Below are 11,448 nucleotides of genomic sequence, written 5' to 3'. Positions count from 1 at the left end.
TTTCAGTGAAACCACACTGAATGCAAGACCTGAATAGCCATTGTCTTGATTTTCCTGAAATACTATCTGCAACATATTCTTCTAAACATTTGCTGTTTATTACACCTTGTTTGCCACACTACTTGGGCTGGCTGCTTGCAGCAATGTTGCTTTCAAAAGCAACAATAAAGGTTGACTACTGCAATTGCAATGCTCGTTGCAAAAAAATTAATTTGCTAAGAAAGGTCAACTCATGTTAGGTAACGTGTCTAGCTACACAACAGCTTTTCAGACACATTTATAAAATGTGATTTTACCTCTTTCATTACAGTATTCAGATTATAAATAACCAACCTAAGAAAGAACTAAGGAGTGGGTGAAAAATTCTTGATTTACAAAACTGTGCAGTATCAAGGCACTATATTTAACCATCAGGGTAAGGGAGAGAAGAGAAATGGATATATTCTTGAGTACAAACTCAAATAATTTAATAGAAGAATCTAATCAAATCAAATCTGTAGGATTCTGCTGATGTGCTGAATACATTCAAAATATATGAAACTTTTTGTTCGGTGACAGCTTATAAGAAAAATATAGGTTTTTAATTTAAATACATTTCTAGTGTAATGGAAGTTTGCAACAGTTGCCATGTCACTCACGACAAAATAGACATTACTAATGCATTGTTTAAGGAATAAATTCATTTCAGAAATTCAGAATGAATGACAAAATTTCTGGTTCTTGTTACAGTAATATCTGAATAACCCCCACAGTACATGACTGGCAACTCTATCAGTTAGCAGTTCCCTTCTTGATACAGACGCAAACTTAAAGATGTTTCCACAACAAAAGGTCCTCGGTTTCGTTAAGACAGCTTCAGTCCTTGAATGTTTTGTTTCAGATTGAGCAACTCTTTTTCTTGCCTTGTTTTCTCCAGTTTGAAGGCTAGCTTGTTGGCTTTCTTCTCCATTCTGCGTTCCTGTGCATGTGAACAATTACAAATGTACAAAATAGAAAACATTGCAATTAATGGTTCCAGATCATGAAAATAGCAGCCATCTGGCCAATGATCTTATTTATGGCATTATTTATTGGTAGTCAGATTCATCTGTTTACCTCTGGAATTATCATCTTTAATTTGCTGAAGTTTCTAATATGCTGACAATTTCTGGTCCTAGATAAAACTACTAGTTTATCAATGTGGCCAATCAGATTTTCCATGTGTCTTTTGGAGATTTTTCATTTTCTGTGATATGAAACATTACTACTGTTTTCTTTGCTTCCCTAAATAATAGTGATATAAAAGGTCTCCTTCCAAAGTTACCTACGTTAATAGTGGCCACAGTAACAGACCCCAAATTCCCATATAGGAAATTAGGATAGCAGAATTGTAACATTAGCTTTCTCTCTATTTTTTTGATCTTCTTTTGAAAAGAAGCAATAATTAGCCCTTCTGGCCAGGAAATTTTACACGTTAATTTCTAGACAAAAAACCAAAGGGGTTTAAGTTTGTAAGACAGAATTCTGAAGGTATAACACATTTTCATAGGGTTTATTTAAAATAGGGCATACCTTTCGCTCCTCTTTTATTGCCTGTTTCCTGGCTTTGCGCTCCTCTTTGCTTTCGTTTTTGGAACGAGGCTGTGTTGATGCTCTTGGCAGGTCACTGTCATTAATCATTTGCATACGCTCAATCTGCTTAGCCGTGAGACCTTTCTGAGGCAAGATATGTAGAGGAATTCCAGTCTTCTGGGAAATCTTTATTGGTTTGGGCTAAAATAGAGAGTGCATATGCATTAATGACCCCCAGCTTTCTCTCCAGGAAGTGTAGACTGCACTGCCTTATCTGCACAGAATAAGATTAGATTCAGATTTGACAGTAATAAACGTAGTACGAGGAACCTTGTATGTTCTTCCCTCAGAAAGATGCACATTAATCTCAAAGTAAGAAATCAAACACACCTGTAAGCAGAACTTGTCCCAGGGAACCAAAAAAAAAAAAAAAAACTTTTCTCCCTTTATTTAAATATTACTGAAAAAGGACTTAAGCAGGCACTTAATATTTTTTTTTATAGGGTTTCAGGAGAAAGGTTTCCTTTAAAAATCACACAGCTAGAACATCAAACTGTGCTCTACTTCTGATGGGGAGCTTCTGGAAGGCCAAAGAACTAGAGTACATTGTTTCAAATTGTAAAATTGAAATAGAAACCTATTTTCGAGAAAAAAACAAATATGTGGTTTTAAGAAATAAATTACATAAAGTTGTATCACACAGAGTGACACAACTTTCTTGTTAAGATTCTGCTTAGTTATTAAAGAAATTCTGAACTTCTAATGATATAATCACCTAGGTCTTAGTCAGATTTCCCTCTAATATATTTTTGATGTTTTATATATATCCAAACCCTTCTTCAGTGAAGAAGTAATACCAGAGGCCAATACCCTCCCCAACCTGTTTTTCTCCTCACACCTTCTTTTAAAAAGACACATCCACTGAGAAAGCAATCATTTTTGTCTCAAGTTTTCCCAAGCCACATTGTTACCTTGAATAAGTTTAATGATTTTACCTTTGATGGCTCCATAATAAGCTTCGGATGATTATATAAGTTTGAATATGTACCTAGGTCACAAACACAAAAAAGTAGCAATGAAGAAATTAGACAAATATATTATGAACTGTAGTACTAGTTAGTCTTTGAAGGCATAAAGTTGCAAGAATTCAATAATCTACATAAAAGCAATAGTTTTATTTAGCAAGAATTCTTGCTGCTGTGCTCCAGAAGCATATACTATTTTACCTCCAAAAATTGTTAGAAAAATTCCCAAATCACCTATCATTTACTTTGAAATCCTAGGAACAAATAAGAGAACTCCAAAATACTTACTCAAAATGGACTCACAATCCCACTTTTCTTTTGGTTCTTCAATAACTAGAGTAACTATTCCTTCTTTTTCTTCCTCACTTTCTTCATTTGCAGGAGAGTCTAAATCTTCACAGGGTTCAAGAGAATCCAATTTCACACAACTTTGAAGAATTCCAGAGGAAAACAGAGGCAAAAGAAAAAAAATGACCAAATTAATTTGACATTGGGAAGAAAAAAAATAAGGTTCACCTTTTCTTGAAAATGCTTAATTACGTAAAACCAGTCTCCCCTTAGTAAAACCCCAAGCCAAAAGTGAGCTATTCCTAATACAACTTGCAACAAAAATAAGCATCTCCAATACAAACTAAAACATGAGGCAAGAGACAGATGACAAAGTAATTACTCCTGCATATCAAAAGCATCTGGCACAGAATATTTGTGACTGTAGGGAGGGCAGAGGATATACTTTACAGCTTGTAAGCACTGCAGTGCTAGAGGTAATTATGTACTCCACTAGTGACCAGCCGTACTTCACTACAAAGGACACACTACCTTTCACTCTCAATCAGGGAGCGCAAGGCTGATATGTGAACATTTAGACATTTAGCTCTGAGATAATATCGCTTGTTTTTAAGAGAAAGTGAATATACTGTGGAAATTCAGTACATCGGCATGGGGCTGCTTGGCTATGCTCCAGCTGCACATGAGTAACAGTCACCTTTGAGTTTATAATCATGTAACTAGGTACACAGTGGAATCAGCTGCATACCAGCAGTGAAAGGATATACTTAGCTACAGAGTCTGTCAAGTTTCTCCTTATAACTTAAAGTTTGTTTTTAAGTTACACTAAAAAGGGAAGAGTGCCTTTAGACATTAGTTATACTAGACGTAATAAAATTATACAAAAGGAGCATTATGTCATATAAACCAACAAAATGTCTCCACTTAATTTCATCATCTACTAACTTCAGACTGATACTCAGCGACAAAAAAAAAAAAAGGGATACTACTCAAATGAAAATGTTTTATTGTGGGATGCAACCTTCAAGTCCCTGCACAGGAAATAACATACCCAAATTTTCAGCACAAAGCTCCTATTACATAACCATGTATGCAGAGCAGTACATCTGGGATTACGTACTTCTTTGCTTTCTCTTTGTAGTAGTCATTCAAGACTTCCTGCAACCGAGTGTTGTCCGTGTTAATATAGCCTTCTAATTCCACATTATCCAAGGCTCCAATTTCATCTTCATCAAACTGTTCAAAAAACTAAAATAAAGGAGTGGATACCTTTAATTAGACCACACTCATCATTCAACTTGTTGGTAACTTAAAGAGTTAAACGTTTCATTGTATTTGTCCCTTTTTCCTCTCCCCTCTCTCTTGCTGAACAACTACAAAACACATCTGTGGTAGGATTTCCTTCTTACTGATGATATTCTTTCATCATGGGAGTAACAAAGTTACTGCAAGATAATGTATATTTTTGAAAGATAACATATAAGTCAGCTTCTGCAAAATGTCTCTTATTTTGATTCGTTATCAATTGGTACATTAAGAAGCCTGTCACTGCTCAGAAAGAAAAGTTACACCCTATTTCCCCTGCTCTGGCATCATTTCTTGAACATATACTTGGCACAGTGGGGAGAATGGATGAAATAAGTTTCTGGTGCAGATTCACTTCTAATTTACTGTGTGGAAGGGAGCCTCTCAGAGAGAAGTGTAACAACAACTGTGAATGCCGATTATAGTCACCAGAATAATTTAACTATATCAATGTCAGACCTTTTAATACTCAGTTAACACTGCAACCTATTTAACACAAGCCACTTAGCGCACACAGTATTAAATGCGGAGTATCTGCAGGTAACGGCTGTTTGAGGCCCCACCTACCAAAGGCAGGAAGAATTTGCACAGGCGTACAGGACACCACCGTATGGGATGAACCAAAGAAACGTTTAGCACCCTTACGTTTAACAGTTACATTCCTGAGCTGCTTTACCTTCTCAAATCTGTCATCCAACAGGGTTAACTGCTCGTTCCTTCTCATTACTGAAGATGTCATAGAATATTCTGTGAAACGACTCCTGGTTTCTTCTTGCATAAAAAGAAATTCTTTTCCCTGTCCATTAACCCCATCATCTGATAAAGGACCTTCTGAATCATAATCGTTACAACAACTATCCTTTTCATCACTGTCATCCTCCACATCTTCCCATTCATCGTCATCCTCAGCATCTGATCCCCTAAATGAGAAGTATGAAACAGCTTTAGAATAATACACGGACCTTTCCACAACTCTGCCCAATGTTAAGTTATCTGATACAATTTGTCAATAACAGATTTAAGTTTTGAGAGGCAATGATTTAAAAACTGATTATTCTCAAGCCAGTAAAAGAAGAAAAAAGAAAAACTAGCAATGAAAGCGTTGCCACAGTCAGCATAATACTACTTTTACCTGAAAAATGAAAGTGTTTCTGATAACTGTTGGATCACACATCTGTACACGGAGAGTAAGGTTATGTTTATGTTCTACTAAATTTGTCAAAGTGGAAAAAAATACTAGAACTGGTAAAATTTATCACTGCTCGTAAAATGTTAAAGATACCAAAATAGAAACAATATGCAGTAGAGTATCACTTGAAACATTTCTAAAGGTCCTGGAAATACCAGTAGTAATATTGATCAAGACTAACAGAAGTACTTTAAATGTGACAGATAGTATTGTTTTTATATACAGTTCAGGAAACCTATGATATACGTCGCATATGTAAACAACTACTTAAGAGTGTGTGAGCTCAAGGTGTCAAGGTCTCTTATCTTGGCTACCACGTGAAATTTTGATTTTTTTAAGCTACTACCCACACAGTACATGGAAATACATTATTCCTTTGGCTTATATGTATTCAATTTGAAATCTGAAACCACTCTTGCTTCCTACAACACAACCACAAGAAATACCAAATAGTATCATTCCTATTCACTTGTGGCATAAACAGTTTTACAAAGCTGCACCTTTTCTTTGGTTCATTTGCTTGTAGAACAAAATCATCTTCCAGAATATTTTCTGGATTGTCAAAGTCAAAATCATCGTCAAGAGCTGCAACAATATCAGGGTCAAAATCCAGCCGTGGTCCTAGAAAGTTAAAAAGAAAAAGATGTAAGTATATAGGTTGCTGTGATATCATGAAGCTACCTTCCTGTATGAAAAGCAATCCAAATAGATTGTTAATTTGCACTAGGAAAAGATTAAACTTAAGAGTCAAAATAGCAAAACATTTGTAGATTTTATTCAAACTGCTAGGCAAATAACCATCCTCTTGTCAATTCTCCTCATTCAGAAATGTCTTAACCTTCCAAAAATGTATTTTTAATAGAGGTTACTTATAGAAGAAAAATTATCCAAATTAAGAGTACTGTATGACCACTATGTAACTGGCAGTGTGGAACTGCCAACCCTAGTTGGCTCCTACCCTCTAAAATCCCTTACTTTACAAAAGGTCAGAAAGCATTTCTCTACTGCAATTAACAGAAATGTCTCTAGCACCCTGCTGTAAAGACAGAGAGAACAATCACAATTAATTACAAAGAAATAAGATAGCTCAAAAGTGAATGTTCAGTACAAACACATATTCATAAAAAGCACACTTTAAGCCTGTAACACTGAAATTATGAGGCAAAGGAAACACCTTTCAGAATTTAAAAAGGGGAATTTTGAGTAAAAATCCAGTTCTGCACACGCATTCAAACAGATTAAGCAATAAATCAATAGCATTATGTACAGAGCATTGTTAGAACTATAAGACAACTTTTCCCTGTTCTATCTGCTACATATTAGTAATAACTCAAGGCTTTTTTCTCCTCTAAGCAATGCTGAGAAGCTAATTAGCATTGCCTCAGAGAAATAAGTCTCAAATGGAAACATAGATCTCCTATAGATTATTCTTTATGTCTGCTCATCAGTCTGTTCTAAAACAAAACTAGTAACACTATAATCAAAGCCATAATCACCAAGTAGTACCTAGATGGCAACTCATGCTATAGAAAAGCAAAAGACTTAATACCTGAAACAGGAGCAGCTTTATTTAGTAAGCCCACATCCTCTTCAAATTCTGTGGCAAATACTGAGGAAGGCAACTTAATAGACGGAGCCTTAAAACAAAAAAACAAACAAACAAAATCCATACCACAATACACTTGCTCTCAGTTGAGCTCAACAACATGCAGATAATCATATGACCAAAAGAAACTCTGTGAGTGCCACTTAAATATTATGACAAGCACTACTTTATTGGTGTCAAATTTTCAAAGTTATACAATGAAAGCTAGGTAAAGTGTTGGCAGTATTCGTTCCCATATCAATATTCCCTAGGTACTGAGATGTATCTAGGAAGCTTTTTGAGGAACAGAAGGCACAACAAAGTTTTTAATTTTCTTTAGGAGAACATTAACATACATTTGAAATTACCACTTTATTGAAAGGCTTGCTAACGTGCACCTTTAAAATAACTTTAAATCTTATGCAGTGTCACCAAACTGGACCTGAAAGGTACTTCCGACTAAGAACATCAGTTTGGACTAAAATTACAGTATTTTGTTAGACCAAACTCCCTCAATTAAAAGCGACTGACTGGCAACTGCATACTTTATTGCTTAAAATGACATTTCCCATTCCAACATTATCCAGCTATGCCAGCAATAGAAAACTTCATTCATATCCTCTCTGGGTTTAGATACAATCCGCTTAAAAAAAATAAAAATACCAGGTTATATTAGCAGTACCCCATATTCCTAACTCCCAGAGCATTCAAAAGCTTTAAAATTCTTCAGAACAAATGCCAACCCCAGAGCAACACAACTTGTTCAACCAAATACATCTGTAAGAGGTCAATACTCCATCAAGAAAAGCTTATCACGGGTACATAAGATATTTTAACACCGTGGTAGCAACAGACCATCAACAGACCTTGGCTTGTCAACTTTTATTTTTACTTGTAGGAAAGTCTGACTGTGGATCAAGAGCATCCTTCATATATAGACCACAGCCACTGTAACACCTGTTCAATATGATTAATTTGTCTACAGGCTGCTACTCTCAACAGTACAAAAATAAGATGATTAGTAGCAAAGTACAACTTACAGCAATTCGTTGAATTTCATCCTCTATGTGACCCTCACTTGTGATGACAATTCTGCTTTGCTGTCCACGCACAGAAGGGACAAGCTCCGAGGGACCAGAGGCTTCTTTCAGATGCTGCAAATAGTCATAGTCATCATCGAAGAAGACTCCATACTTCCGCTGCTCTTCTCTCCTCTGCTCATCATGACCCTTGGAATTGGAAGAAAAAGTGCAATTAGTTATTTAAGTCCACATAAAACTTATTAGCAAAAAGGAAAGCAATGCATTCATTGACAGTGCCTGAACTGCCTGAACCAACCAATCAAAAACAAACAAACAAAAAACCACAACAACCAGCCTAATTCCTCCGTGCTGAAAACAGCTTGCAGAAAAAAAAAAACAAAACGAAAGAGGCAGGAATAAAATTAGGCTTAAGGTATGGGTGAAAGTACATTGAAAAGGAAAACCCTGATTAAAAAAAGCACAGGTTATGTTCACTTACGTGAAAGAAATGTATTAGGAGTAAGAACTAGAGGTCTCTGAATTGGATCCAAGCGAACTTGGATCCAATTATGCTGACTCCACAGCAGTTCTTAGAGTCACCTCTCTGCTCATTATCCTAACGCACTGTAAATGAGAATGCTGTGACCATCTGCTTCAGCACCTGGATGCTGTCTGAGCACAAACTTAAAGAACTTCTTCTATAAGCAGCAAAACTAACAAAGCCTGCTTTTTCCAGGCTGGGTTGGTCAATCTTTGTGGATACGAATATATTTTAAAACAGAAATAAAGCAGTGTCAGCTAGTCCTCCTTAACCCACCAGACAGTAACTCACAACTATCAAATCCCTGCAACATCTCCTTCTTTTTAATAAGCTGGACTAAACAGTATCTCCTTTCAGGCTACGGGCTTGAATTGTACGATTGTGCAGCGCTTTCCCCTCCTGCAGCACCTCTTATCCGAGCGAACCCCAGCGTTAAAAGCAAACGTTTACTTTCTGGGCAGGCAGCAGAACTCTCTGTGGCGCGGTATCGTCGGCAGCGAGCGGGTCCCTCTGGCTCCTGTGCACTAGGTGAAACGTCACAGCTTTCTTCTTCTCTATGAAGGGCTTCTTCTTCTTGTGCGGCTGCAGGAGGACATTTGGTTAATCACCGGTAAAACACGAACGATGAGCACGGCCCCCCCAGCGCTGCCGCGGGCCCGAGGCTGCCCCCGGCCGGGCCGTTGGGGGGCCGTTGGGGGGCGGCACGCGCCCCCCTCCCCCCCCGCCCGGCGCTCACCATGGCGGCCCGGCCCCGGCCCCCTCACGCTCACGCGGACCCGGCCTCAGCGCGGCCGAGCGGCGGCCTCCGGTTTGGGACCAACCACCGGCCGAAAGGGGGGACCCGACATGGTGCCACCGCGGCAAAGGAGTCATTTTTCCTCAGTTAACAACAACGGCGAGCTTTCTCTGAACAAAGTCGGCATTTAAGTTGAGAGCGAGCCCCTTAAACGCATAAAGGGCACGTGGCCAATCTCCACAGACACACCCTCCCCAGCTCCCCCCCCCCCCCAGTTAGCGGGGAGTGGTTTCGCCCGCGGGCGGGCCGCAATGGCGGACGGCGGTGGGGCGGGCCAACGGGCCAGGCGCAAGCGCAGTCGCGGGAGGGCGGTGGCGGAGGAAGGGGCCGGAGCGGGCTGTCGAGGGGGCGTGGCTATCCGCCACGGGGGCGTGGCGATCCACCGAGGGGCGTGGCTTAACGCTCGGGCCCCGCCCCCCCCGCACCTATTCGGGGCGGTGCGGAGCAGTGCGGGGCGGTGCGGAGCCCAGTGCCCCGGCGGGGCTGGGGGGGGCTCGGGGTGCACGGGGGGGGGCGGGAGGCGCCCTCTTGGGGACGGCCGAGCTCTGCCGTGCTAAGGCAAAAAATAAATAAATAAAAAAATAAAAAGTGAACAAAAAGCCCTGCCCCTTCGCTCCCGGCTCAGCTTCCACAGCCCGTGGGGGGCAGCGGGGTGCTGGCAGCCATCCCCAAGGCCCCTCAGGAGCCGTGGTGTGCCCCGAACGTGGTCCAGGGGCACGGCAGCTTCTCTCAGCTCTGTTGCTCACAAGCACAAGTTAAAGTTACCTCTCTGGTATTTTAGGCCTCAGGGTTTTCTGCCCTACCTCGTAACCCCCCGCGCTGCGTTTCCTGCCTGCACCCCCACAAGAGCGTGAGGGAAGGCGCTGTGCTGTGTGCTGCGTGCTGCGTTCAAAACAATAGGCCCCCTTATCACGAGAGGCTGATAGTGTATGTCAACAGCGATATATCTGGAGATTAGTTTTAAAACTGAGAGATTAGGAGTAACAAACAGCATACGGGCTCCTTTGCTGATCCCTAAGGCTGAGTCACCTCGTTCCAATGGGCTTCGGATTTATCAAAACCCCAAATGTAATACCTGATGGACGTGATATGTGTGTGAGGCTGTCTCTCGGATGGCGACTCCACCTATATGTCTGTTTTCACCAAAGCCCTACAAGGCCATATATCCCCCTGCACACTGCCAGGCACCTCTGCTCAGGCACCTTGCAGGCCCAACACACCAAAAAGCATCTCACTGCAGAGGCAGTACTGCCCGAAAAGCACTGTGCTGGAAGTCCGCCTTTATCATTATCAACAATTTGCCTTCCATGTCAGAAAATCCATACTAGTAATTTTCAGTTCTTGCAAAGCAAAAGTTATTACGAAGTAATTACAGAGCGAAAGTTGCCATCCATCGCTTTGAAGGCCTGGCAGGCAGGCTGCAGGCTAGGCCAGCCCTCAGCTCTGCAGAGCAAACTTGTCTGGATGCTGTAGGTGGGATTGTGGTGCTGACCTGATGTCAATGAAGTTATTCCGCTCAGGTTGCTGATAAATTAACATCTGAAGCTGGGAGCATAAATTAGGCCTCTGAACCACCAAGCTACAACCCTAACTTTGTATTTTTGACGTAACTATCTCCACTTTGAACGCAACTCTGCAGGAGTACACCACCCACAACAGAGCTACCAGATATGATCAAAGGACTCCCAAAGTTTTAAGGAAGGTTTCAGGAACTTTCTTTCATTTCATTTCCATGCAGAGTGACTTTTAATTCAATCTCTGGAGATTGCTTCCCAGCAAGAAACTGCTCTCTGAATTTAACTCCATTACACATACCCATGTGCTTGCCAGAAGATTCACCAACAGAAATGTTTTCTGTAAAGATTTTCTGAACAATTTTATTGAGGTAATTTTCTTCATTTTATATTTACTTATATTCATTCATATATATCTGTAAGTCAAAGAACTAAACACTTGTCTAAGGCACTTGGAACTGTGCACAGCAGAGTATCCTACAGTACTGTACAACTAGGCAGCACACATTTTTTTGCTTGTGAAATAAAAACACCATAAAAGAAGCATAGTCTATGCTCTGTATAAAAAAAGATAGTACATATTCTATTTTTCAGATAACAATATTGGAATATATTTGTGTGTGTGTATGTGT

General features: G+C 40.0%; 1 protein-coding gene across 1 annotated transcript; it reads right to left on the bottom strand.

The window, feature by feature from the left end:
* Positions 1-449: 449 nt before the first annotated feature.
* LTV1 (LTV1 ribosome biogenesis factor) lies at positions 450-9,485 on the bottom strand. The gene is made up of 11 exons (XM_083829383.1): positions 9,243-9,485; positions 8,957-9,088; positions 7,984-8,172; positions 6,908-6,995; positions 5,859-5,979; positions 4,846-5,089; positions 3,985-4,112; positions 2,865-3,004; positions 2,547-2,599; positions 1,552-1,752; positions 450-958 (listed from the first exon to the last, which is right to left on the bottom strand). Exons 1-11 carry the CDS (start codon positions 9,243-9,245, stop codon positions 845-847), a joined length of 1,413 nt encoding a protein of 470 aa, XP_083685509.1. The 5' UTR covers positions 9,246-9,485; the 3' UTR covers positions 450-844.
* Positions 9,486-11,448: the final 1,963 nt, after the last annotated feature.

This window comes from Anser anser (genome assembly GCF_964211835.1).
Source record: "Anser anser genome assembly, chromosome: 3".
NCBI classification, from domain to species: Eukaryota; Metazoa; Chordata; class Aves; order Anseriformes; family Anatidae; genus Anser; species Anser anser.
The sequence above is the reverse complement of the archived record's forward strand: the minus strand, read 5'-3'. Positions and strand labels throughout refer to the sequence as shown.